Below are 27,300 nucleotides of genomic sequence, written 5' to 3' on the forward strand. Positions count from 1 at the left end.
TCCCGAGTTCCCCCTACAACAGTGTGACCTCCTGTCCTTCTTGGGCACAAGCGGCTTCATACATAAAGCCTGAGGAAAGGCCCGAGACAGTCCCAAGGCTCCTGCCACTTGAAAGGCTCCGGCTCCTGCTGTGGTGGGGGGTCCGGTCACGTGTTGTCTGGGAGGAGTGGTCGTTGACGCGGTACCGGGTGCGGGCCACCAGCCGGCGGGGTCCGCCCCCCCCCCCCTCTGACGTCCTCGCAGCCTTACCTCCCCGCCTCTCCGGTGGCGGGAGAGCTGCTGGCGCGGCGGGCCCGGCCGGGTAGGCGCTCGGCGGCTCGGCGGCGGGACCGAGCCCCGCGCAGAAAGCAGGCACCATGGTGCTCTCGGTGCCCGTGATCGCGCTGGGCGCCACGCTGGGCACGGCCACCAGCATCCTCGCGCTGTGCGGGGTCACCTGCCTGTGTCGGCACATGCACCCCAAGAAGGGGCTGCTGCAGCGGAACCGGGACCCCGACCCAGAGAAGGCGAGAGCAGGCGTCCTCCAGCCCGCCCAACAGGTGAGCCTGGCGGCGCCTTGGCCTCCCGGGAGAGGCGGGGTCTCCCTGGAGGTTGGGGGGCACGGGGTGTGGGAGCCGTCGTGGTTCTGCATGGCAGGGAAGGGGGACAGCGGCGGGGGTCGAGGACGTGGCGGAGGGGCCCGGAAAAACGGGGTGGGGGAGGGGGCTGTAATTAGGCGATGGTAGACTTTGGGGACGGAAGAGGAATGGGAACAGCGAGGGCTAAGGAGAGGGCATGGGAGAAAATGCGAAAGGGGACTTGGATAGGAATTAGGGCTGGGAGTGAAATGTGGGGGCTGGGAGAGGAGCCTGGGAGGCTGGGAGGAGTGGGGAGAGGAAGGCTGGGGTGCAGGGGAGAATGTGAGTCAGGCATACCAAGGGGACTATGAGAGGGCGCTGGGAGGAAGCTGGAAGGGGGGTTGTGAGCATTAGGGGAGACTGAGAGGAAAGCTGGAGAATGGGAAGCTTGAAGAATGGGGGTGGGGGGGCCGGGAGGAAGGGGACAGTGAAAGGGAAGGGAAGGTGTGGGGAAGAGGGACCACGGGCTGGTGCAGGGAACGCACTGACAAAGCTGAGAAGGGGAAGTCCACCCAAAAACGGAGGGGCTGCTGTACCGGGAGCTGAAGGGGGGCAGCTGGACAGGGAGTGCTGGGGTCTGGAGAGGCAGGAGAATATGGAGAGGACAGGAGCATGCCCCCTCCCCGCAGCCCTCCGCTGCAGCCAGCGAGGGGGGCTTGCTGTGGCCTCCCCAAATAAGTCTCTGAAGATGTCCCTGGAGGCAGGAGGGCTTTTATCCTGTGCATTGGCTTGTCTCCAGAGCCCCTTTGGGCAGGAAATGGGTGGTGTCCCCATTGAACAGTGCACCAGAAGGGCTCTGGGAAGAGGCTGGAAGGAGCTCCCTGCGGAGGCTGTGAACTCCAAGATGCATTTTCAAGGTGGGGAGAGCAAAATGTCCTCAGGAGAGCCAGAGGAGAAGAGGCTGGTGGGAGTATTTGAGGAAGGCTGCCCCCCACCCACTTGGCTGCAAGGCCATGTACTTAAGGACTTCCCAGGGCCCACTGGGTTCCTGACAGAGCTTAGAGTTCTGGGAATGGTGCTAAAATGCTATAATTCTACCTTCCTCCTTCAATTAATTATTCAAAAGCTCTGAGGCCCAGTTGCGTGGGGCCTGTCAGTCACTGTACAGTGGGAATAGGAGGAAATGGCTGCTGCCCTTGAGGCATTTTACAGTCCAAGAGAAGTGACATTGACACTGGCAGGAATAAAAGCCAGCTGGGCAGTGGGATGCAGGACCTGGGGTCTTCTGGAAATGGGAGTAGTGGGCTCCCTACTGAGGTTGGTTGGTGGGCGGTTGATGTGTCCTTCTCCAGGAGTTGTGGCCAGCTGCCTCTCGACCTTCTGTCCAGCCTGATGCACTTAAGGGACAGCCATTCTTCTGCCTTTACGAGTGGTGGCTGTTCAGGCACTGTCCCCTCCCCTTCGCAGAGATAACTACTGGGGAAGGTGTTGTTTGGTGTGAATGACCCCCCTGGATCCCTTCCAACTCTTTGTCTTATTGACGACCCACACAATGACCAATAATCTGTTAAAGACAAACAGATCGGTCCTCTCCCAGCTTAAAATCCTCCACAACTTCTCACTGAGTATGGAACAAATCCTAGCATACCCTTACAGGGCACCCACTGCTGTGTGCACCAGGCTCTGTACTAAGAGCTTTCCCCTTAATGCATTTAGCAACTCAATGAAGGACACACATGTTGATCCCAACTGGGGATGAGGAAGCAAAGGCTCAGAGAGGGTGAGTGACTTCCCCAAGGTCACCCAGCTAGAGAAGTCTCAGAGCCGGATTCTAGCCAGGCTGGTCTGATTCTGGAGTCTGTGCTATTAGCATTCCACTCCACTCCCTCACTTGGTCTGGCAGCCACCTCTCCAGCCAAACTCATGTCAGTTTGTCCTTTCATTGGCAGTCTCAGCCTCCCTGGATTTTTGATCCCTCTTAAAGAAACCAAGCCCTCCCATTTTCCTCCAGCTTTGCACACAGGTGACTCCTCCTTGTTATCTTTTAGTTCTCTTTTCTGTTTAAATTTCACCTTCTCAGGGAAGGTATCTGCTGTCACATGTAACAAAGCACCCCCTCCCCATGGCCCTATTCCATATGTCCCTTCCAGATTATTTTCTAGCACGTGTGACACTTGGGTGTGTGTACTCTTTCATATCTATGTACTTGTATATTTATTTCCAGCACCCACTCAGTACCTGGGACCCACTAGGTGCCTGATAGAAAACTGTAGACAAATAAAAGCATCCCAGTGTCCAGCCCAGTGTCTGAGGGATGGCTTCACATGTGCACACATGTACCAGGCCTTTGCCACCCAGGGCTAACTCAGCAGAGGCACAATAAACGCTTGTGGACACATGAGACCCAACCATTCACATTCCCTCACCTGGTTCCCTCAGTGACAAGGATTTGGGGAACCTGGGGCTGAATCTTCAGGTGTGAACGTGGCAAAGCTGAGGTTTCAGTGTTGGTTTGCCTGCTCTTGTGCTCAGACTGATTCAGCCATGACTCAGACAGAGTAAACAGAGAAAAGACAACGTAACTGACCTTTCAAAGAAAATAAAGGAGTTGGGGTTAGGGGCGGCAGGTGACAGCCGCGTGGTGGACATGGCACATGTTGACAAAGGGGGGAAGAGTTGGGGAAGGTTCTCTGAAGATATTCTTTGAAGAGACAGCATGGGGGCTATAGGAAGAAGGTTCTAGATGCCTGTTGGCACTGAGAACTGGGGTGTCCATAGGATCCAGTCTGTCGGATGTCAGTACGGTGCATGCCTGTGTCTCCCTAAGGTGGTGGCTGGGGTTGCTGAAAAATTTCCTGGGATTTGCAGGCCATGCCTGGGAATCTCTTTTTTGGCCCTGAATGGTTGGATAAAGTGGAAGTTTGTAGTGATTTTGAAAAGCATTTGGAGGTTTTCCCAGGGTTTCTTAACCTGAGGTCTGTAGACCTTCTTCCCTCCAAAGGGTCTGCAGATAGAATTTAAAAGGCTCATGGTCTTGGAGAGGGAAAAACTTACATTGTTATTTTCACTAACCTCTAACTGAAAGTTAGCATTCCCTGTAAGTAGGAATATCAACAATATATCATGGCAGTCTTAACAATATTAGTGACTTTGTCCCTGAGGGAGACCACAGACAGTTCCAGAGCATACTGCAGCTGCTACAGATACTTTACAATATCATTTATGCTCATCTCTTATTCTAAATCATGGTACTTATCAAATCTCCTGCTGGATCCTATTATTTAATGAATGAATAAGGAGGCACACGTATAACTATTTCACAAATTGATGTTATTAGGTGTTCCTCTGTTGTCTCATGCCTTTTATTTTCGGCTTTTTCAAACATTTGGAAGAAGTGTTGATAGGCTTCTCCAGACAGCTAATGGAATCCGTGGAACAAAAAAGGTCCAGACATCTCTGCTAAGTAGGAAGTAGGAGACGCTGGAAGTCCTTAGTCATGCATTGCCTTTCATTCCTTCAGCCAGCTTCAACAGTTCTTTGGTTTTCTGATTTTGGACACTTTCGCTGCCTCCTTAGACAATCCTTCACCCTCGCCCACATGCAGTCTGTTGGGGACGGAAGGAATTCAGTCTCACTATGACACACACTCATGGTCTGGCAGGATCACCTGGGAACTCCCTTACTGTTGGCAGCCCTGCTTTGGAAGCGTAGATATTATACAGTGATGTGATGGGTCAGCTTGAGCAAGGAGATGGAGCAGAGACAGAACTGTGTGTGTGTGTGTGTGTGTGTGTGTGTGTGTGTGTTCCTTCCCTTCCCTTCTGGATCTGTTAGTGAGACACAGCCATGCTCAGTGGTTCCTTCTCCCCAGATTTCCTTTTCACTCGCCACACTTCCGGGTCCCTTCAGAGGAAGCCCTCTTCTTGGCCAACCTAAGTCACTCAGAGGCGAGCAGGGAGAACTGTCCTGTTCCCACAGCTCATGACCCTGGATGCCCATCACTTCGCAGGAGTTTGGGTCCTGTTTTCAGAAAGCTTTAGTTTCAGCATCCAATGCCTTTCCCAACACAGTACTTAACCTTGTTGTACACTTAAGTGAGTCTCCTCAAATGTGTCTCAGAGGTCCCCAGGGTGACCCTAGTGCTGTCACATCGAAGCTAACATATGGTCAATGGCTTTACTCAGGCTGCGTGGCCCTTAGCAGTGGCCCCAGGCCTCTCCTGTCAACCTCCACCCCACCACCCACCACTGGACTAAAATCCTACCCTCCTTCCAGCAGAGCAGAGAAGGCCTAAGTGGCGTTCGAAGGAATACTGCTTTAGTCCATTTGGGCTGCTAAAACAGAAGACCATAGACTGGGTGGCTTATAAGCAACAGAAATCAATTTCTCATCGTTCTGGAGGCCAGTAGGTAGGGCCAAGACCAAAGCTCCTGCAGATTTAGTATCAGGTGAGACCCTGCTTTCTGGACTTTACACTGTAACCTCACATGGTGGAAGGAACAAGGGAACTCTCAGGCTGCTTTTATGAGGGCACTAATCCCATTGATGAGGGCTCTGCCCTCATGATCTAATTACCTCCTAAATGCCCCACCTCCTAACACCATCACTTGGAGGGCAGGCTTTAACATATGAATTTTAGAGGGGCACAATCATTTATACTATAGCAAACACTAATAGATTGATTCTAGGTTTTTGTGAAATAATATACATAAGTGCTGAATTTGTATTAAATAATATGCTAGGTGTATAGCGGAGTCGCCCCCACCCCCTCCCAAACTGGGGAGTGTATCTTTCACTGTTTATGTATCCCTGACAATAATATCTAGTGTAATGCTGGGCACATGGTACCTTTTCAATGTATTTGAATTAAATCATCATCATATTGTGACATATACCAAATAAGAGAGGGAAGGCACAGAGGAGTGCATGTTGTTAAATTCGCTTTTCCACAGGATTTGAAATCAAGCCCAATTTATTTGTGGTTCTATTGTAGGGGGCAGGGAACGACTGGGGTGGGAGAGGGCTTCTGGGCTTTTGTTTATAAGCTTTGACTCTCAATTACACAGGTGTGTCCACTTTGTGAAAGAAAATTCATCCACATCTACTTTTATAATTTGTGTGCTTTTTTCTTGGGAGTTGTACTTCATTAACATTTTTGTTAAAATTTATCCTGTTGTGACATAAAGTTTATGAATATTAACTTAGTATCAGTCAGTGTTTTTTATTTCTTTGTTTTGTTTTGTTTTTTAATAATTTATTTGTTTATTTATTTTCTTTTTAGAGAGAGAGGAAAGGAGAAGGAGAGGGAGAGAAGCATCACTGTGTGGTTGCCTCTCACTCATGCCCCCAACTGGGGACCTGACTTGCAACCTAGTAATGTGCCCTGACTGGGAATCGAACCAGTGACACTTGGCTCGCAGACCGTCAGTCAGTGTTTTTATTACCAGGAGGACTTTTGGGCCACAATCAGGAGATATGCCTTCCTTTTGTGGTCAGTTACACACTATCTTCCTGGCTCGGTCTGCTTTCTGCTGCTTCTCCTGTGGCCACCTCCTCCTTAGGACTGGGGCCTCAAGACCATCAGCGTGGCCCTGTCAAACCTTCTGCCTATTCACTTCTTCCTTAGACAACAGGAGCAACATTCAGATCACTTGTGTGAATTCATACTTGTCAGAGTGAGGATGGATCAGAGCCCAGATGCTGCATTTCATTAGCGAATAATTTCATTCATTAAAGGTTAATGAGCATTAAAGGCTAATGCTAGGCGCTGGGATGCAGCGATGAAAAGACAGGCATATGTTCTTTCTGATAAGTGGGGAGAGAGACGATGAAGCCAGCAGTTGCCAGGAAGCGTGTTACAGTGCTGCCATGATGGGGAGATACGGGGGGCTGGGGGAAACCCTTAGGATGGGCATCCCACCTTCAGCCCAAAGTAGACCTTTCTCCACTTCTGACTGGCTGCTCTGCTGAGGTCTCCCCTGTACCTCAGTTATCACAGGAGGCTCCATGAATTACTAACACCACTCCTGGAACTGATGTGACTCTGGGCTGCTGTAAGGTCTGACATTCATGGATTCTTACCCTTTAAAGGGTCTCATTTCTCAGCCAATCTCCTGGCTGGTAGTTTCCTGTTCATATAAACAAACAAACAAAAAATGGTTCCCATTCCCAGGGAGTAATAAATAATAGTGATAGTATAGCTAACGTTTATTGAGTTCTTTATATGTGCCAGGCAGTGTTTTAAGCACTTTAACTATATTAATTTTACACTCATGAGCTTCAGAAACCTTTCCCAAAGCTTTGGGTTGCTTGCTTTGCTGCCTTTTCTGTGCATCAGGCTGCAGGCACTGGGTGCAACCCAGGACCCTCCAGAAAGATTTACACAATAGTAGACATGTTTGGGCTGGTTGCTTGGCAACATGGAAGACAGTATGAATTTTTCATCAAGAAATTAGCATAGATTATTTCAGGGGGATAAGCACACGCCCGGTGGAAACACTAGGCTCTTAGAAACACTCCCAGTGAAGCCCCTACATCTGTGTCCATCAGTCCCTTTCCAGGGGCAGGACCTGGACTTGTCATACCTCCTTCCCTCCCGAGTCTCTCCTCTGGTACAGCATGTGGGCAATTCAGGTGCGTGGCTCTTCTCTTCATGGGACTGATGGTTCGCTGGCCCTTTTTGTTACCTCCAGCAGAAAACACTGCTGCATCCTTGGAAGTGTCCAGGCTTTCTGATTCTGACCCGAGTTAGCATCGAGTGCCTGTGGTGCAGGAAGGAATAGAGAGGCCATCGGACAGTGATGGAAGAAGCACCTGAAAGAAAAATCAGAGGGGGTTTAAAGTAACACCAGAAGGAAAGGAAGAGGCCAGGAGGGAGGGGAAGCAGCAGACCCAGAAGATGGAGGAGACAAAAAAAAAAGCAACTGACCATCCAGAGGCCGAGACCCGCAGGAAAAATCACAGTAAACAGAGACGATTCCCGTATTGTCCATGCTATTTGACTGACAATATCCCAATGATCAGCAATGGTTTATCTCCCACTTCTCCCTTAGTGTTACTGTATTTGCTACCTCTGGAGCCTGTTCCTTGCTAAACTTTGGGAAACTCTGTTCAGAGGATGGAGAATAGCTTCATAGAGACAGGTTTTTAGAACTAAGAGATTTTCCATGTTTATGTCACAGCCAACATGCATGTCCATCCAAAGAGCCCCCATAACTAATTCCATAAGAAATAATGTTGATAGATTTGCCTGGCTAGGGTGACTCCATAAAAGAAGCCATAGACACAGGTCTGTAGGAGCTGAGCTATTGAGGACAGGACAGTGTGGCTGTCACTCAGTCATGGGGTCACCAGGAGTCAGAGCCAACGCAATGGCACATAACAGGCACACATATGAGGGGCACCGACTTATGTGCTGATAACATTAGAGTTACTGCTATTTTCAAAGCTTTTTTTTAAAAATTGAGGTAAAATGCACATAAAATTAACTTCTAAACTGTACATTCACATTGTTGTACAATCACCACCTCCATGCAGATCTAAAACATTTTCATCACCCCGAAGACACCTCAGTATCCATTAGGCAGACGCTCTATTCCTCTCTCCTCCCTCAGGCCCCAGCAACTGCCAATCTGTTTTCTGTCCCTTGGATTTACCTATTCTGAACGTTTCATATCATCGCTGCCTTAAAACATGTAACCTTCGTGTCTGGCTTTTTTTCACTTGTTTTCGAGGTTCATCCATGTTGTAGTAGGTATTGTCAGGTGGCCTTGCTCTGAGTAATCACCCGGAGACCACGCTAGGGTTAAACAATGGGTTTATTGAGGAAAAGGGGAGAAGAGGGTGGCGGGAAGAGGAGACTCCTGGACCAACTCAAGGGCCCTTAGGAGCAAGGAGCAAGGAGCAAGGAGCAAGGAGCAAGGGGGAAGGAGGAAGGGGGAAGGGGGAAGGAAGGAGAAGTGGAGACTCCCGGTCACCCACACAGACCCATAGGAATCTCCTGCCTGAGCCTCTGCTGGCATGGTCTCCACACTTTGCCAAATACACATACCGGTTAGGGTGCGCCCGCATCCAGTAGGTCATTTACATCTCCTTGCTTTCCCCCCACCAGGCCAGTCAACATATGGGGCTAAGTCCCTCAACATTTCCTCTGGGAAGGAGCGAAGTCCATTATCACTTCCTATGGGAGGGGCTAGGACCAGGTTGATTAGCATATGCTTCATTTGCATCCATCAAAAGTCCAGGTGGGCATTCCAGCTGCCTCCATGTTCTGACATTAATATTTTCTTTTTATGGCTGAATGATATCCCATTGTATGTATTGACTTCATTTTGGTTATCCATTCATTTGTTCATGAACCCTTGGGTTGAGTCTCTACCTTTGGGTTATTGTGGATAGTGCTGCTGTGCATCTTCCTATCCAAGTATTTGTTTACCTGCTTTTAGTTCTTTCAAGGAACACCTAGGAGTGGAATTGCTGCGTTGTATGGTGACTGTTTAACCCTTGGAAGGACCGCCAGACTGCTCTCCGCGCAGCTGCGCCACACTACACTCCTACCAGCCGTGTAGGAGGGTTCAGTCTCTTCACATCCTTGCCAGTGGTTGTTTTTCTTCTTCTACTTTTTTATTATAGCCATCTATTGCATGCGAAGTGATATCTCGTTGTGGTATTTTCTAAGCTTCTAATAAAAAAAAAAATCCTAACTCTCATTTTAAAATATTCATTGGTATCTGGCAGGTTTTTAACAAACACTTGCCCTCTGTGTTGAGTGCCCATTACAATGAGTCTGCGCAGGCACAGCTCATGGTTCGTGAGTCTCGGAAGAGGAATGGAGTGCGTGGCAGTCCTGGCTCCCTTGTTCTCCCAGCGAATTTGTACCTGCTGCTCCGTCCTTTCTGTATGTTGCATGTTTTCACTGTCACCTTCCCCACTATTTTCTCCCTAAGCTTAGCTCCTCATGAGTACCAGTCTGCCTCCCCCAGATACCTGGGGGCCCTACAAACCCAGGTGAAACTGAGGTGACATCCACTATCCCTTCTATATATCATTTCCTCATGGACTGACATTACCAGGTCAGTACGATGCTGGGAGGAGCCTGACCCCCCCACGGCGTCAGACCTTCTGACTAAGGAGTTCCCTAAGTGCTAATTAAGTAAAAGTTGTTTTAATTGATTTATATATTTAAAAATTCCTGGGAAATGTTTACATGGCATTTCAGGGTGTTACAGGGATACACAGAGATACCTTGGGAAGCTGACTGGGGTTTGGGGGTGGACTTGGAGTGCATTGTATTTTTTCCCATTTAAAATACTAGAATACGGGTGACTGCTGTCTGAAATTCACTAGCCAGTACATTTCCATGAACAGATGAGAGTCAGATAATGAGGGGTAGTTGTATATATGAATATGAATAAGAAAAGGGGAGGGGTGTCCTATGGGAATGCTGTGAAATTGAGTTTTAGTGCATCTGTCATAGACTCTAGGGTATTTTGACGTATTTCATTGACTCCCCCACCCTCCCCTTATTAAGTCCAAGACATACTTTTTCTCTATAGAAAAACTGAGCTTGGCAGATAGCCAGAGGAGGGGAAATGTTGAATGACTGAGGAGTCAGTGAATGGAATGGATGGATGAACGGGGAAGAGGGCGTTCCTGGGGCCACCGCCTCTGCTTGCAGCCAGAATAAAAATTACAGGGACAGGAACGCAGGGGAAGGCACTGAGCTCACTGAAGAATCCCTGTGCCTGCCTCTAGTGATAGCAAGGAATGGAGACAAGCCTGGAGGGCGTGGCAGCTTCCCTTCCTATTGTTTCCCCTCCTTTGGAACCTCCCATCACTTGGCTAACACTGGAAACAGTTTAAAAACTCTTCAACTGCCAGGCCAGTGAGATATGACCCAGAGACAGTGTGTACCTCAGGAAAGCATGGTAAACCGCGCCGTGTGGGCCTTGCTGCTAAGGATGGCATAATGAGGGAGAGATAGGTTGTTGAGGCAGGAAAGTGAAGACTTTGCCTTTCAGACAGAATGAAGAAGAATGGTTTGGAGAGGATGGCATTTGAGGATGAAAGCATAAGGCTGGGGAAAGCCATTTGGTCCGGCAATTGGAAGAGTCGGTAAGAAGAGCTGCGTGTGTAGAATAACTTGAGTTAGCCCGAAGCTCGTTCTGTGGCAGACCCTCCTCCTTTCTCAACAGTGTGCCCCAACCATCTTCAAATGCATCCTCATTTCCAGCAAGTCACTTCACAAAGAAGAAAGGCAAGGCTATCAGAGAGACACACAGTGACGGCAGTGATGGTGCGTCAAGAGACAAAACTCTAGGGAAATAGCAGCATCATCTGGAAGGCTTTTTGGCACATTCCTTGCAAATGCGGCATCTGATGAGCTTTCTTCTTACTATGCAGGATGAACGGATCCGTTAAGTGGCAACATGACTGTCGCCGTTTGCACAACAGCCTTGAAACAAAACACACAAAGACAGTGCCAAAAAGGAAAGGAATGAACATGAGATTCGTAACCACAGCACGGTAGACTTGAATTTGGTTTTGGATCCCTACCAGAATAGTTCTAAGTAATAACAATCTTGTTTTTTGAGACCACTCAGAAGAGGAAATTGCCTCTTAAAATAAAAATGTTCATTGTGTGATCCAGCTACTGAGATACAATAGGAAGCAAATTAGACTTAGACCCTAAACCTGAATTTGAATTCAGCCTGCCCCACTTTCTAGCTAAGTGACCTTAACCATTGTGAACCCCACATTTCTCATCGATAAAACAGAGATGATCATAATAAGGTTCTCTAACGTAATGTTAACGTCATGTTAAAGACTACGCTTTTGAAAGCACCCAGCACACTCAGTACCTGGTTACTAATCAGAGTATATTTTAGGCACCTCTGAATCATTTTCTTATTTATCCTTTGCCAAAGCAATGACTTGACTCTAGGTTCACCATGTTGGAAAAAGAGAGTCCATATTAGAAGTATTCCAGACATGAAAAATGAAAGGTTTCTGTTAATGTGGGAAGAGGAGCACGAGCATTCCACTCCTTGAATATTCATTCATGCAAAACTTACTTCTTGATCACCTACCGTGTGCGAGGCACTGAACTGGCACGGAGAACACCACAGTGATGAGGCAGACGACATCCCTGGCCTGCTGTGGCTCACATTCTAGGGGTAGAGATGTTCTCACACAGTCGTATGAATGAATATAAATCTACAACTATGTTGGGTGTGTAAGGGAGGTCAGTGGGCCTTCCAAGAATAACTGATTAATGGTCTGATCTTCAATGTTTTTGCAGACTCCTTTCAGCAAAAGAGTTGTGAGCATGTACCCATTTTACATGTATAGTTAATTCTTTGTAGTATACATATATGCTTATATATTTTACATGTATATATTATATATATTACTCTACTGATATATTACATACATAATAAAGCATTCACAAAATGCTTTAAATGCTCCTAAAACCAATATGATAAAAACAAATTATAAAATAAAATTCTGTTATTTTTTTCCCGTACCCCAAATAGACTGCCTTGTACAGCTCTGTGGCATACAATTAATGGTATTTACTATGTAAAGGTGTTGAGGATGAGGGTTCCAAGTCTCTAGGCACAGGGCATGTGCAAAAGCCCTGTGGAACTAAGAAATATCAGTTGAGAGGGTCCGAAAGAAGGTCAAAGTGGGTAAAGCACAGAGGCACAGTAGGGAGTGATGAGAAGTGGGGTAGGTAGGCCAGGGCAGAGCCACACAGAGCCTTGGGGGCCACCCTAGGTATTTGAGTCTTTATCCAAAGAGTAGAGAGAGCTACTAAAAGGTCTTAAGCAAGATGTGACAGGGTCAGAGTGGGGTTGTGAAAAGACCCTTCTGGAAGTGGGAAGAATGGAAGGGGGGAGCAATGGAGAGCAATTGTGGTGACATGGGCCACTCTGATGATGGCTGTGGTTTGGGGAGATATTTAGGAAATAAATTGACTGGTTTTGCTTATGGGTTGGGTGTGGGCTTCAGGAAGAGGGAGGAGTTAGGGGTGACACCTGAGTTTTTCACTTTCCCGCTGGATGATGGTAGCAATTAGCAAAACAAGGGACACTCCGAAAAGGTGAGGTCATAGATTTCAAGTCATGAGTCAGTCAGTCTGCTTGTCTGCAGGGAGGGTGTGAGGAGTCTAAGCTACTTCCATGAAGATGTCAGTTGTGATGTATATGTGAGAGCTGGAGATGTGTACAGGGCAGGCATCTGTAGGTGACGGCAGCTGCAGTGGCGAGCATGGCTGAGCCTTCCTGGGAAGAGAGAACAAGGAGAGGGAAGAGGTTGCTGATGGACGCCAACATTCAATGAGACACAGAGAGGAGGCCAGAGAGAGGGGAGAAAAAACGAGAGAAAGTCATGTCGAAATAATAATAGTAATGAAAAGGCGTTTTAAGAGAAGGGCATCATCAACTAGGAAGCTTACCACTGAAAAGTCAAGTAAGAGAAGACTGAAAAAATCCATAAGAGTTAGACCTTGAAGGTCATTGACCTTGGAGACCTATGATGACCCTTGGGTTTTGAAGTGGGTAACAGTGAGGAAATGAAGGCAGCACCAAGTACAAGCAGGTTTTCTGGGCTGTGTGGCTGCAGAAGGGTGGAGAGGTGGAGAGGGTTAGGGCAGAGGCTGAGCAGGAGACAGGAAGGCAAAGGAATACTGAGCACGTAGGAAAGCTGATGGGACGGAGCCAGTGGAAAGAGAAAGAGGAATGTTCATGAGGGAGGGAGAAACTGAAAATAGCTAGTGTCAGGTTCCCATGAAGGCAGTGGGGATGGAGTGCAAGGCTCGGATGGAAAGACTGGTCTCGGAGGGAGAGACCCTCTTCCTGCTGTGTGACAGGAGGGGGTGGGATGGGCCAAAGTATCCATCCAGAGGAAGGAGGGCAGGTTTACACATCTGTTATGAGGATGCTAAGTGTCCTCCATTCCTTTGACTTCCTTTTTCTCTATGAAGGAAGTCTGAGGAGCCAGAGAAATGCCAGTCGTGAGCTCGAGGGAGGAGGACCAAGAGCCTCTTTGAGGTCGGTGACCATGAATTCCCCAACCATCCGCCCTGTTGAGTAACTCTCCCAGAGTGCAGGCCTGTCGGATGCAGGATCACAGGGTAATGCGGTCCATCCAATGTTGAGATTTTGCCATTTGGCATCAGGGAAGAGGCAGGGAGGCCAGGGGACTTTAGACTCTAAAAAGGTGTTGTTGAAATGATCAACTTTGGAATGGACTCAGGAAAGCTGCAAAGTGAAGAACGGGGAGAGAGAATAGAGGGCTCCTTGGTCTGAAGGCTTTTTTGAGTGGAAGAACAGCTGTGGAGGTCTCCGTCAGCCAGCTGTGGCCGTGGGGCCCTGGGGACAACGTGCCCACCAGGGTCAAAGTACCAGAGCCCTCCTTCTCTCTCATGAGATAGGCAGTGGTCAGGGTGAAGGGAACGTGTTAGAGTGAATAATTGATGGACTTAAAGTTCATATTATCAAGATGAGTCCTCAGCTGTTTCAGTCAGCAGTCATGTGCCACATAGTATTTCTGGAATTCTTTATTTAGGAAAATGTGAGACTCTAAAGTAGAAGCTCCTTGAACCTATAACCTCTGATGCCCACAGGAGGCTCAGGCAGGGCGCTTCTTATGAGCCTGGCTGCCCCCATGGCTTAGCGTCTGGAAAGTGGGGTTGATGCCACTGGTGTGTTTTCAGTCCCCTGGGTCATGGCCTGAAATTCAGGCAATGTCCACAGTGCACAGATTGTCCCCAGTGGAGGCACATCAGGGCCCTTGGCCTCCACAAGAACAAGAAGGGATGACTGGCTGCTGGCACTGCTAGAAAAAAACCAAGCTCCTGTGACTCCTGCAGGTAGCCTTTGGGAAGCTGCACTAATTGCAACAGTACATGAAATGGTTATTGGATTAATAAATAGCATTGACAATTAAGTTGTCATCGAAACAACTACTATCAAATGATTTGACTTTATGTGTTAGATGAGCAGAGGAGATGAAGCACCCAGGCTGTGGGCTCCAGTTTCAGCCTGCCCCGCGCTTGCTGTGTGACATTGTCACTGAACTGTTGTGGGGCTTAAACCAGATAATCCAGGTAGGGCAGTGTCTGGTCCCTTTGCGTCCAGAACTACCCTCTATATGTCCTCCTCCCCTCCCCATGACACCCGCCCAAACCTACCCCCATTAGGAGTGTGAAGAGCACCCAGCTACTCCTGGCCCCAGGATACTCTCCATTCCTGTTGTTTACTTAACCCTCTGCTTTATGAAACTTCCCTCAATCACCCACTTTGAATGTGCCATCTGCTCCTCCAAAACTCCTACTGATAGGTTACTCAATCAATGTTGGCTCATTATAAGCCCTGATAATGAACAATCATAAAGGGGGCCTCTGTGCATCAGAGAGAGCATGCACACATTGACAAAGGTCAGGGCCAGCAATAATAAAGCCCTCTGTTTGCACAAGGTTTGATGGTTTCAAAACTGCTATTGTTCTTCCGTTTGATCCAGCCTCCAGTCTGGGGCCCTGCCCACCTTGTAGCTTTTCGTACGTGCTTGCCAAACACACACACGTGCTGATAAGAAGGTTCAGTTATTATTCTCATTCCAAAAAGCTTGAAATGAGCTGAGGGAAAATCACATGTATAGTAACTTAGAACCACATACTCCGATATTACTGAACTTATGACATTTGTAAACTGTTGAAATGTCGATTCATGTGATGCAGAAGGGAAGTCCAATAGGTTTGTGTGCAGTTTAAAAGAAGGACCAGCTACATCTAGGGATGATACTCACTGGCTCTGAGTCTGCCAAAGGGACAACTGGGAGGAGAATATTAGAAGCAGCCCCTTAGTGGCCATCCTTGAAACCTCCTTGCTGACCACCCACAAAAGTCACACAGAAGACCCAGTCTGCTATCCAGACGTTGCTGGGGCTATACACATCCAGTAACGTCCAGAGATTATGCTTTTTTGGAAAAGGAGACCCAAGAGGTGATAACGGAAGTACTTTTTTCTTTTTTTATGCAGCTTTCTCTTATTCCTCCTCCCTACACATTGCTCCACCCCTAAGCACTGTCAAATCTTCCTCAGAGCAGTCCCGGGCATCGCTGCCTTTCCTTTTTCATCTTGACTGGTATTTCCTGGCCTGGTCCCTTGCTTCCTCTCACCTGGATTACTCCTACCATGTCTCCGGCTGCTCTTCTCACCTCCACTGTCCCCCACTTCAGTCCCTCCTGCATGCACCTGCTAGTTTGAATGACCGAAAACACTGTTTGCCCGTGTCACTCTCCTATCCACGAACCGTCAAGTCTCTCTTCCTTTTTTAAGATAGGATTCAAAATTGTTTGCTGGGCATCTGAGGCTACTCATGGCCTGGCCTCACCATTCCTTTGCAAATTCATTTCTCCAACTTCTCCAACCTTTCTCTTTGACTGGTTTGCCAGACACATGATGTCCTGAGTGTGCACCCTATACCCATGCTGCTGTCATTCTCTCCATTTGAGGTACCTCCTCCTCTCCTATCCATAGTTATTTTTGAATGTTGGGCTGAACCCGCTCCTCCAGGAAGCCTTCTCTGATCTCATTGACAATGAAGCGCCCCTTCTAAGTCTTCTGTAGCACACAGTCCAGACATTTGCCCTTTCAAGGCTACCTTCTATCCTTATTTGTTTTTTTATAAGTATGCATCAGGAAAAGGATATAACTTTTATCTTGCTTATTAATTCTTATTAATTGGTAGTGGCTTCCTGGAGCCCTAAGTTGAACAGGCTCTATCTGAGCACAGCAGGAAAGAATGCATTAATTGATCAGTCATGTCTGCCATGGACACAGGGTAGGAAAGTTGTAGCATAAGCACTTCATATTTCCGGTTTATGGGATGGTGTCTGTCACTGGATGGTAAACTCCCTGAGGGCAGGGCCTTAGTTATATGCCTTCCATGATGGTCTGTAGGCTGGGTGAATACAGAGTTAGCAACAAGCGTGTGCTGATTTCTGAGGGTTACTTAATTGGAGGATTTTGGTTTAAAACCAAAATATAAGAAGAATCTAATAACATAGTCATTGTCCTATTTTTAAGTCACACTTTACAACATGGCTGTTTTTCTAAACTGCCAGCTTAGAGATCAATATGCTTTCCAAGTGTCTGCACATAAGTAGGTGTTGCCTTTGTCAATGGTTTAATCAATTAGCCAAACATCAGAGTCAAAAGATCCTATGGCTGCTCTGGAAGGAGCTCCTGAATTCAGTGTCAAGGAAGCTGACATACAACCAGATATTTCAGCCTTTAGTACCAAAATGACTTTTCTACATTACAAACATATAGCCCCCACAAATGAGAAACTGAGAAAAAATGTTTAAAGTATTCAAATGGACACTGTTGGTTAAGACAGATCAATATTAAACACGTGTGTTCCCACCCGACAGAGTTATGAAGGACGCAGGGCTGAGATTTCCCTCGGATATATGGATCAGTTTCACAGAAAGATGTTTAAGGCCCTAGTAAACCAATACAGTGAGGTCAGGGGAGCAAGTGGGAAGTTTGGAAGTTAAGTCTGCCAGAGAGGCTTCGCTCTGAGTCAAATCTATTGCCAACAGCCTTGCCAAGGAGGCTGGAGGTGGGAGAATAAGGATGCGGTAGATGGCACGGGAGGCTGTGTTTGAGCCCCAGATTAATGATCAATGGGGTTGTCTGTGACCTTTTAAAGAATTCCAATTTTGAAACAATGCTCATGACGAGCGTTAATGAGGTTACAACATAATGTTGACATCTTGGCTCGTGTCACAAATGGAACATATTTTCTGCACAAAGAATGTGAAGCCCAGAATCAGAACGGAGGGCAGTAACAAGGCTGATGCCCAAACACCCGGGCTGTTCATTAAAAAAACCCAGGCAACTGGATGGGGTAAGAATGGGGTCATCGATTTAATGATGTGTGGATCCTGCCAGCAAATCAAAAACAGTGATTTGGACATTTTCATTTTTACCTGTTTATTGTTGGTATCCGGAGACATAGCCCCCCAGGGAACCAAGTGATGTAGTGTGTGTTTAACAGCACTGGCTTTGGGGTGAACTTGAGTTCCGAGCCCACAGCTGTCATACGTTAGCTGTGAGATCTTGGACTAGTTTCAAACGTTCTGAGCCTTCATTTCCTCCTTGTAAAGAAAACAATTAGGTTTTATTTATTTATTTAGATAGGGCATATCCTACCAAAAGTCAGAGCTTCTGATTTTCCTTCAAATCTCCTCCCCCAACATGCACCTCACCCTGCACCCTCCCGAAGGAAAGTTCAATGTATCCCTGTGTTCTCTGTCTTGTATTTGGCTGGTCTCCGTCGTAGCAGTTATTATACTAATCCCCCCTCTGCCCACGCCTCGCCACTCGTATAGTGCGTGAGGTCAGCGACCAGTGGCTTTCGGGCCTCCAGCGAATGACAGGTTCTCAATGTCGAATGATGGCTAAGGGGGCGGATGAATGGACAGCTGGGGGAGGAGGGTGGAGGTGGGATATCTTCTCCCAGTCCCTGCAGGCATTTCCTTAAATCTACCCAAGACCTTAGAAAGATCACAGATCATCAAATTTTTGGTTTCTTGGTCTCACTCAGGCAGGGAAGTGCATGGACAGCCTGGAAAGCCTGTAGGCTCCATAGGCACATGCCTGGGTTCAAATCCCAGCTCTGTGTCCAGTTAGCTGTGTGACTTCAGACTTAAGTCCTCTGGACCCAGCGTTCTCTTCTATAAAGTGAGGTAACAGCAGCCCCTCCCTCAGGAGGTTGTGTGGTTTCAATGGAGCCCTCTGGGTGACAGAATTACATCTGTATCTGACACATGATTAATGCTAGATAGGATTTTTCATGCAAATTTTAGGTTAACAAGCCTTTCCTGGCCCTAAAATTTTTCATGAATACAACTGTTCCTTCCACACCCCTCATTCCCATCTGTCTCTGTCTTGATAGTACTTCTATCTGAAATTACCTTTTTGAATCTACTGGGTTTTTTTTTTTTTTTTTTTTTTTTGCTTCCTGCTCCTCGGGCCATACTCAGTCTATGAGGAAACTGATTGGACAGTGTTGTCTCTGTGGGTGACCAGCATCTTAGAGATTTAATAAGTGTTGAACAAAAGGTTGGGTGAATGACTAGCAACAGAGAAAGGGTTTGCACTGGGCCAGGCTGTTATTCCCAGCTGTGTCTCATTCCTGCCTGGTTGGGGGAGGTGCATTTACCCAACTGACAACAGGGCTAACCCACCGACAAGCACCAGCTCGGGGGTAGGAATGTGGTGGGTCAACCAGAAACTAGGCCTTTTAGACTTTAAAATAGTCACAGAAGGGAAAGAGACTGGCAGGAGGTGAGTCTCCAGGGAAGGGGATTTGAGGAGGGATTGTGAGACAGATTTGTAATAACCAGAAGAGGAGGTGTTGGAAGGGATAACAAAAGATGGTGCGGTGGCTAGGTTGCCATGGAAACATTGTGGCACCTGGACCAGAAGATAAGCTGCTTCTTCAAAGTGAATTTCAACTTTGCAGCTTGAAATATGCTCTCCCCCTGGAACGTGACCCTGTGGGTTGGCAGATAAACAGCCAAGAAGTAGAGATCGTTGTCCCAGCAGCTCCCCAGGAGCGGGAGATCTACCAGACAGATGTTTGTGGGGGGCCGAGAGGACTTTGAATGAAGGATGGGGAGGTTGTGCATGTGAGCAGCTCACCATGCAAGAGGATATGTCTGTATGTACCCGACCTGGATTTCTGGGGACAGGCATTCCCACATTAGCCTCAGAGAGTGCCCACCTCATGGCCACCCTGGGGAGCTTCTTAGACAAGCAGATTCCTTGCGCTCGACCAAAGACCTCTGAGTCAAACCCCTTGGTGGGTTGCCCTGGGAATCTGAATTTTACATTTCCCCAGGTGAAATGTATAACATCAAATGTGGGAACCAATGCCTCCAAGTCTATTCCCCCATCTGAAGGGCTCGCAGGGGCAAAGTAAGGGGTGGTGGGCCAGGCAGCAGCCCAGGCATCAGTGCAGGTGGCACAAATATGTGGGTGAGTGGTAAAGTATGCCTAGTAGTGTTATGAGGCAGGTAAAGGCGCTGGGGGCACAACAGAGTGGGTCAACGCAGGGCTCGGAGTGAGTCATCCTAGGTTTGAATTAAGCCTCTACTCCTCACAAGCCGGCCATGGGTCCTCCTCTGAACAATAGAATTGATCCCAGTAGCACTTCCTGATAGAGTTATTATGAGGATTCAATGAGTTTACATCTGAACAGTGCAGGGCACAGGTGGGCAGAACCACAAGGAAGAAGAGGCCGGCACTCCAAGTTTAGAGAAAAGCCAGCAGACTCTTTTTGGACTGTGAGGAATCAACTTTTATTGTGTCCAGGCACTGAGATTTGGGGATTGTTTGTTACATAGCATTAGCCTTCCCTGACTAACACAAGGCTGTTAACAAGTGATCTGCTGGCTGTGAGGATTCAAGCAGTTGTGGGGTATGTGTGAGGATGTTCTGCAGAGGGAAAGGGCAGAGGGAATCAAGTCTTTGGGTTGGTTAAGAGTTTCTATGGCTGCACCCCAAATTTTCTCTATAAGAGTTATCTATGTTGTTGGAAGGAAAACTTGTACAGAGGGCTGTTTCCACTCAGACTCAGCTTCTAGGAGCTGATCATGCTCTGGAGGCAAAGTGACTGTTTCTCTCCATTAACTTGTAGCTTGACCTACTGCATATTGACCAACACATGGAGAGAGAGTCCTGCTTCTCCACTAGGGGAGAGTTGGGGGTGGTGAGGATGAGCAGAGGGACCGTGGAGCCAGCCAGTGTCCTGTGAAATATCCCAAGTCCCAAAATAAGCAAGGGAAACTTTTGATACTAAAACAATCGTATGGAGTCAAATACAAACAGTCACATCATTTTAAGGCAGAACTGGAAATTTCAAGACAGAGTCCCAACTGCTACAGAAGGCTTCCCGTTCTTTGGAGTAAGCATCCCCATTTTATAGATGAAGACACTGGGGGCACAGAGAGACTAATTAATCAGACCCAGGATTAGGTAGCAAGTAATCAGACTCCAACCAAGCTATATTGTTTTAGAGCTTGAACACTGCTCATCAGGCTATATTTCAAACTCTTGTACCCATGTCAGTATGTATCTTTATCAGTAGTAGAGTCCAGAGTGACAGAGGGGGCAGGTATATCTCTTCCCTGGTCCACCTCCCCTCTGAGGGGCTTCACCATGCTTAGCTGCAAGACTCCAACCACAGTGACCCGTGTTTGGCATCATATCAACACTTTTTTTTGTCCATCTCTCCCCTCTCCTTCTTTAAAGTTCAAGTATAAGGGGCAGAGCCATCTGTCTCCTTTTATAGCCGAGTCTGCCTTCCCTTCCTGTAACTTCCTGGGTACTGTGATTCTTGAAGATAGAGGCCCTGGTGTAAAAAGCCAAATCAATAAATGATCGTTAGGTGAAAAAATTAATCATGTCACCAAAGGGCTCGCCTGACATCTCTGGTAAGGTTAAGTATTTGCTTAGAGATCATTAATTACATAATTAATTTCTTTCTTCCCCAACAGAAGCCTCGTAGGAAAAGACAGCATCTGTCTTGTCACTTCTGTGTTCCTAACATTCAGTATTGGACCTCGCCTGTAGCAGGGCTCAATAAATATTTGTTCATTCAATGAAATTCTGCCCACCCCCACCCCCACTCCAATGCCATTTGCCTTAGCCTGGATTACAGGAAAGCTGAGCCTACTCAAGGCCTGTGTGCTGCTCTGCACCAAGAAGAGCTACCCAGGGATGCAGGAGGGAGGGGAGGGGAGAGGACACACACACAGCCTCGGGCCAAGTTGCTGAGCTGGCCACCAGTTAGTGTCAAGGGCGACTGCTGGATCTTCCAAAAGTCCTCTTCCAAAAGTCCACTGAACACACTCTTGGAAGGCATAGTGGGGAGGAAGGGAAAAGAGTTCAGCTTGTACTTCCAGCTTGAAGTCGTCAAGTCTCCCTCCCCCCACCCCCACCCCCTGCCATAGAGTTTTAACTTTTAAGATATGTGGGTGGCCCTGGGGTAAACAGAGTGTCCCTGCATGTCTCATACCTCAGCAGCCACTGAGAAGCCCCAGAACAGGGACATGGGTGTGACAATGAGGCTGTGTCCTCCTGAAGCTGGTTGGAGACCAATGCGGAGCTGGCCATGGTGGGGAGGAGGAGGTGGTCCAAGGCCCCGAAGGCACGTGAGACGGCGAGTCCAGGGAGACACATGGGAGGGTCTGCCACACCATCCGAGAGTGTTTCTCCTGTCTCTGCACCTGCAATGCCGAGTCTAATTGTTGAATGCCTGGAAACATTCCCTGATCCGGCCTGCATTTATGTTTCTGGGCCCTCTTCCCTGGGCTGGTGGGGCATTTAGAGAGAGAATCCCCACTTCCAGATCCTGCCACCGCTGCACCAGGGTTCTGAAATGCAATAAATAAAATTGTACAAGAGAATGAGATCCGTGATCAGCCGCTGCTCTTACCACTTGAAAAGGCTCACATAATGGTCATCAAACTGCTGGCAGCCCGGTCAAGGGCTATCAGCCACCCTCCGCCAAAGGCTGTCATTGCCACACAGGATCTTACCAAGGCAGGGCAAGGATAAAGCAAATAAGGATGCCTTTGGCTGGAGGCAGAGAGGCTCAGGGTTGGGAGAGGGAGGTGGTATCTGTCGGACCCTAGGCAGAATTTCTCTACATCAAGTTCATGATCTCTTGTGATGCTTGTTAAAAATGTAGTGTATCAGTTTAGGGTGCTCTTGGCTGCAAGTCCCTAAAACCCCCATTCAAACCAGCTTGAACAATAAGAAGAATATTGCTCCTGTAACTTGTAGAGTAGATGTAGGACAGATTTCGGGTTTGGCTGAGTCAATGGCATAATGACACTGTCGTCAGAGATACAGCTTCCTTCTCTCTCCACCCTGCTGCTACACCTTCAGCTCTGTCCTAAGTAAGACTGACTCACTCTGCAGTCACCAGACAGTGCCACATGCTTCCCATCCGGCAGGGGAGAAAATCTCTTCCACTGCTGTGGAATGTAAGTCCTTTCGTTCTGTCTGGGTTGGCTTGCCCAGGACGGGTGCTAACCCCTGGACCAGAACTAGTCCCCAGGAGAGTGCCAATAACTGATAGAATCAAACCAAATAGAACCGTCCCCCCACTTGCCCAGGAGCTGGGACTGGAGTGGAACCCAGAAAACCTAGAGGGAATGAGAGGGGAGAAGGGGTGGGTATTGGCGGACACCCAAGAAAAGCCCAACCTCCTGCTCTGGCTCTGGAGGTTATGTGGGGCACACAAAGTGAGACCCACCAAGTACAGAGGCACGTGGATCCAGGCTTTGTGGAGACTTTTGGCAACACAGAGCGAACCTCTCTTAGAACTGAGCCTGAGAATTATTTCCCCATTAAAAATGCAAAATTGGCCAAATTTGATCAAACTGGGAATTAATCAACATAGCCCTTTCCTGAAATGATTGAATTGGGATAAAACCAAGCATAAGCCCCAAAATGATCCCCCGAACAGTCAAACAGCCTTAGTTCTGGCCACCAGAAGGGACAGAACAGGATGGCTCAGAAGGGACTGTGTGGTCCAGCAGCCTGTGAAAAGCTGGGCGCTTTTGTGTTGACGAACAGGAGGGAGCAGCGGGGCCTGAGCCCCAAGATGGTGCGGTGCTACTTAAAATCCAGCATCCAAGATGAATGGGACTCTTTTTTTTTTTTTTTTTTTTTTTTTGAGAAGCAGCTGCAGGACAGTGGAAACCACATAAATTTAAAGTCACAATACCTGGAGGCTCAATTATCTGCCACCTGACAGCTGTGTGACCTTGAACTTCCTTGAGCCTCCCTTTCCTCATTGTGAATTAGTATAATAAAGGTAACTCAGGCTTGGCTGAGCTATTGGAGGCGGACAGAGGATAGAAAGACATGAGACCATCAGTCATTGTTCTGGGCGTCTCCCTCCGGGGCTCTTGGCTCCGCATGTCAGGAGCACAGACTTCCTCCCCACCCTTCTCTCTAGCCCCCCCCCCTCCCACTTCAAGGTCTAGCTCAGGCTCTGGCTTCTCCATGAAGCCCCCCTTGCCTCCCAGACTCCTCTGTGTGGCCCCCTGAATGTATTGTCTGCCCCCTCATTGGTCGTTCACACAGACTGCCTATTGCCCGCTTCTGCACTGTGGTCCTGAACTGCCAAATACACCTGTCACTTACTCTCTTGTGATTGTCTCTTCAACTCACCTGTACCTGCAAATAAAGAACTGTGTCTCCCAACTCTTTCCACCTTAAAGGAGCTCCTTTGAATGTGGGAGTGGAACAAGCCTTGAAGTCACCTGTCACTCTAGGTGACAACTCAGAGAGGTGAAATGACCTGCTGAAAGGTACTCAGCTCTGGTGGTCGGGTCAGTCCTAGAACCAGGCTTCACTGATGCCTAGTGACACTCTCAATGGGGTGGAAGTGCAAAGGGATTTTGTAAACCATGCGGTCCCTCCCGGGGCAACTAGTTACTACGTGTAATGACAAATGATTCTGGTGGGTGGGTGCTGTGCCTGGCAAAGGCTTGAAAGGAGAAAGGTTGGGAGCCACTGGCTTTGGAGCTGGGCTGATGCAGGCTTAATCCTGCCTGCACCGCCTCTGCCTGATCCCTCACAGCCTCATTCCATTTAAGGCGGAAATGTTTTTTGTGCCCCCATGCACCAGGCACAGATCAGGATGGACGTGGCCCTACTTGGGTGCATCTCAGTCTTCTGGGCAGCATTTCTGAGAGAAGGATGAAGCGTTTTCTCCCCTCTGAGCCCCTGCGGGAGTTCTGAAGAATACAGAAGTAATGCAGGGGCAGCAACTGCATGGTGACCAGCAGGAGAGGCTGGCTCCTGCCTCTCCCCACTTGGGGCCCTTCTGTGCCTCATTACTGTCCAGTTGATGAGGATGATTAGGAAGGACTGCCCCTGTCACCAAAGCCCAGCCTCCCTTAGGAAGGCCTAGAGACAGAGCGCCAACCGGGGCAGCATGTCCGGGCTTTATCCTTGCAGAGGGTGCAAACACTGTAAATGTATGTTGTAAATTTAAGCGGCCATCCCCTCATCCCCAGGGCTGCATTCACCCCAACCCCACACTCTCCAGCCGCTGGGTCACTCCTGCCACTGGGCCGAGCAGCCTTGACTCCTGGCCAGCCCCTCCAGCAGCCACAGAGAGGGAAGGGGATGGAGGACCAGCATGGAGGGCGGGATGCTTCTTGGGGGACTCTACCATGGGTCTGCACCTACCTCAATTTGAGGGCCATTTTGGGGGCTGCCCACCCAGGCTGACAGCGTTTCAAGCTCTAGATCTGGTCATCAGTCTTTGATTTCCTGGCTTGGCCCCTGGTGTTGCTACCTGCTGCATAACTTTGAATCCCTCAAGTAGGAGAGAGTTCAGTCCCTAACGGAGGCAAAGATTCCATCCCTGCGTTAGGCAGCCCCACATACACAAGTCTTGACAAGCAAGCGGACCTTAGTGTAAAGAGAAAGGTGCCCGTTCTTCCAGGTGGACTAAGCCCTTCCCCAGGGGGGCACAGCTGGGCAAGGGGTGTACAGACTGAAAATCAGCTCTTATTTGCCCCTCATCTAGGCCCCTTTGTGCAGCGCACAGACCACACAACTGAACATGGTAGCCCCAGCCCCACACAGGTATGTACTGCATGCTCCATGTGGGCAGACTCTGCCAAACACCAGAGACGGAGCAGGAGTAAGACAAGGCATAGTCACTGTGCTCATGGCTCATACACTAGTGGGAGAGACTGTCCACAAACAGGCCAACCTGTGACAAAAATAGTATAAGATGAGATCAATGCTATAAAGCAAAGAGCAGGATGTGGTGATAGAGACAGACAGACTTGGGGGAGGGACTTAATTTAGAGCACATGAAGGTGAGGGTGGGTGGTTTGGGGAAAGCCAGACCCAGAAAGAGTTTAGCCTGTTTGGGAAGCAGGGAACTCAGTGGCTGGAAGGGAGCAAAGGGGGGCTGATGTTGGGGGGGGGGGGTCTGTCAGAAAGGTGGGCAAATGCTTAGAGGTCACTGTAAGGAGTTCGTTCTTTTCTTTTTATTTTATAAGGTATTTTTTAAGTATATTTTATTGATTGTGCTGTAACAGTTGTCCCAGTTTTCCCCTTTCCACCACTCTGCCTGTATCCCCTTCCCTCCAGCAATCCTCCCCCGCTTAGTTCAAGTCCATGGGTCGTGCATATAGGTTCTTTAGCTTCTCCATTTTCTATGCTGTTCTTAACATCCCCTGTCTATTTTGTTCCTACCAATTATGCTTCTTAATTCCTAAACTATTTCCCCATTTCTCCCCCTTCCCCCTCCCAGCTGATAACCCTCCAAATGATCCCCATACCTCTGATTCTGTTCCTGTTCTGGTTGTTTGCTTAGTTTGTTTCATATTCAGTTGTTGATAGTTGTGAATTTGTTGCCTTTTTAACGTTCATAGTTTTGATCTTCTTTTTCTTAAATAAGTCCCTTTAATATTTCATATAATAATGGCTTGGTGATGATGAACTCCTTTAGCCTTACCTTGTCTGGGAAGCACTTCATCTGCCCTTCCATTCTAAATGATAGCTTTGCTGGATAGAGTAATCTTGGTTGTAGGTCCTTGCTTTTCATCACATTGAATACTGCTTGCCAGTCCCTTCTTTTCTGCAAAGTTTCTTTTGAGAAATTAGTGGATAGTTTTATGGGAACTCCTTTGTAGGTGACCCTCTGCTTTTCTCTTGCTGCTTTTAAGATTCTTTCTTTATCTTTAACCTTTGGCATCTTAATTATGATGTATCTTGGTGTGGTCCTCCTTGGATCCAACTTGTTTGGGACTCTCTTTGCTTCCTGGACTTTTATGTCTATTTCCTTCACCAAATTCGGGGTTTTCTTTCATTACTTTATCAAATAAGTTTTCAATTTCTTGCTCTTCCTTTTCTACTTCTAGCACCCCTGTGATTAGGATGTTGGCATGTTTGGAAATATCCCAGAGGGTCCTAAGCCTATCCTCATTGTTTTGAATTCTTGTTTCTTCTTTCTGTTCTGGTTGAATGTTTATTCTTCCTTATCATTGATTTGAATCCTGGCTTCCTCTCCTCCACTAATGGTTCCCTGTAGATTTTTCTTTATTTCATTTAGTGTAATCTTTATTTCTTCCTTTATGTTGTTGCCATATTCAGTGAGTTTTCTGAGCATCCTTATCACCTGTGTTTTAAACTCTACATATGATAGGTTGGCTATCTCCATTTCATTTAGTTCTTTTTCTGGAGTTTTGTTCTGTTCTTTCATTTGGGCCATGTTTCTTTGCTTCCTCAATTTGGCAGCCTCCCTGTGTTTGTTTCTGTGTATTAGGTAGAGCTTCCTTTACTCCCTGTCTTAGTAGTGTGGCCTGTGCAGCAAAGGCACCTGTAAATTGTGTGGGGTGGAGCCTTAGGTAATTGCCAGGGTGGGGCAACCCTCTTCACTGCTTTGTGGCTCTGTGGGTGGGGGGAGGACTCAGAGAGAGAATAATGCTGCCGCCTGGCGTCTGGAGGTTTGCCCAGCACTTGCCCTGTTTTCAGTCACTTCACCCACTTCCCGTGTGCAACTGGTGCCCTTCCAGCTGCTTCCCTGGTGGTGAAACTCAGAGTGGGTGGGTTTGCATATGTTCTAAGTCTACGTGGGTCCTTTAAGAAGCAGAAATCCAGCAGTTTCTTCTGCCCAACCTCCACTA

The 27,300-nt window shown here is 47.9% G+C and overlaps 1 protein-coding gene across 1 annotated transcript in view; it reads left to right on the plus strand.

Annotated features, from left to right (window-relative positions):
- Window positions 1-291: 291 nt before the first annotated feature.
- Window positions 292-27,300, plus strand: part of SYT13 (synaptotagmin 13) — a 42,440-nt gene continuing 15,431 nt past the window's right edge. The window contains exon 1 of the mRNA XM_090262280.1: window positions 292-539. Within this exon, the coding sequence (XP_090118406.1) occupies window positions 357-539 (183 nt within the window). The 5' untranslated portion in view covers window positions 292-356. The remainder of the gene's footprint in view (window positions 540-27,300) is intronic.

Source organism: Furipterus horrens, unplaced genomic scaffold (assembly GCF_987537825.1).
Source record: "Furipterus horrens unplaced genomic scaffold, mFurHor1.1.pri manual_scaffold_2, whole genome shotgun sequence".
Taxonomy (NCBI): Eukaryota; Metazoa; Chordata; class Mammalia; order Chiroptera; family Furipteridae; genus Furipterus; species Furipterus horrens.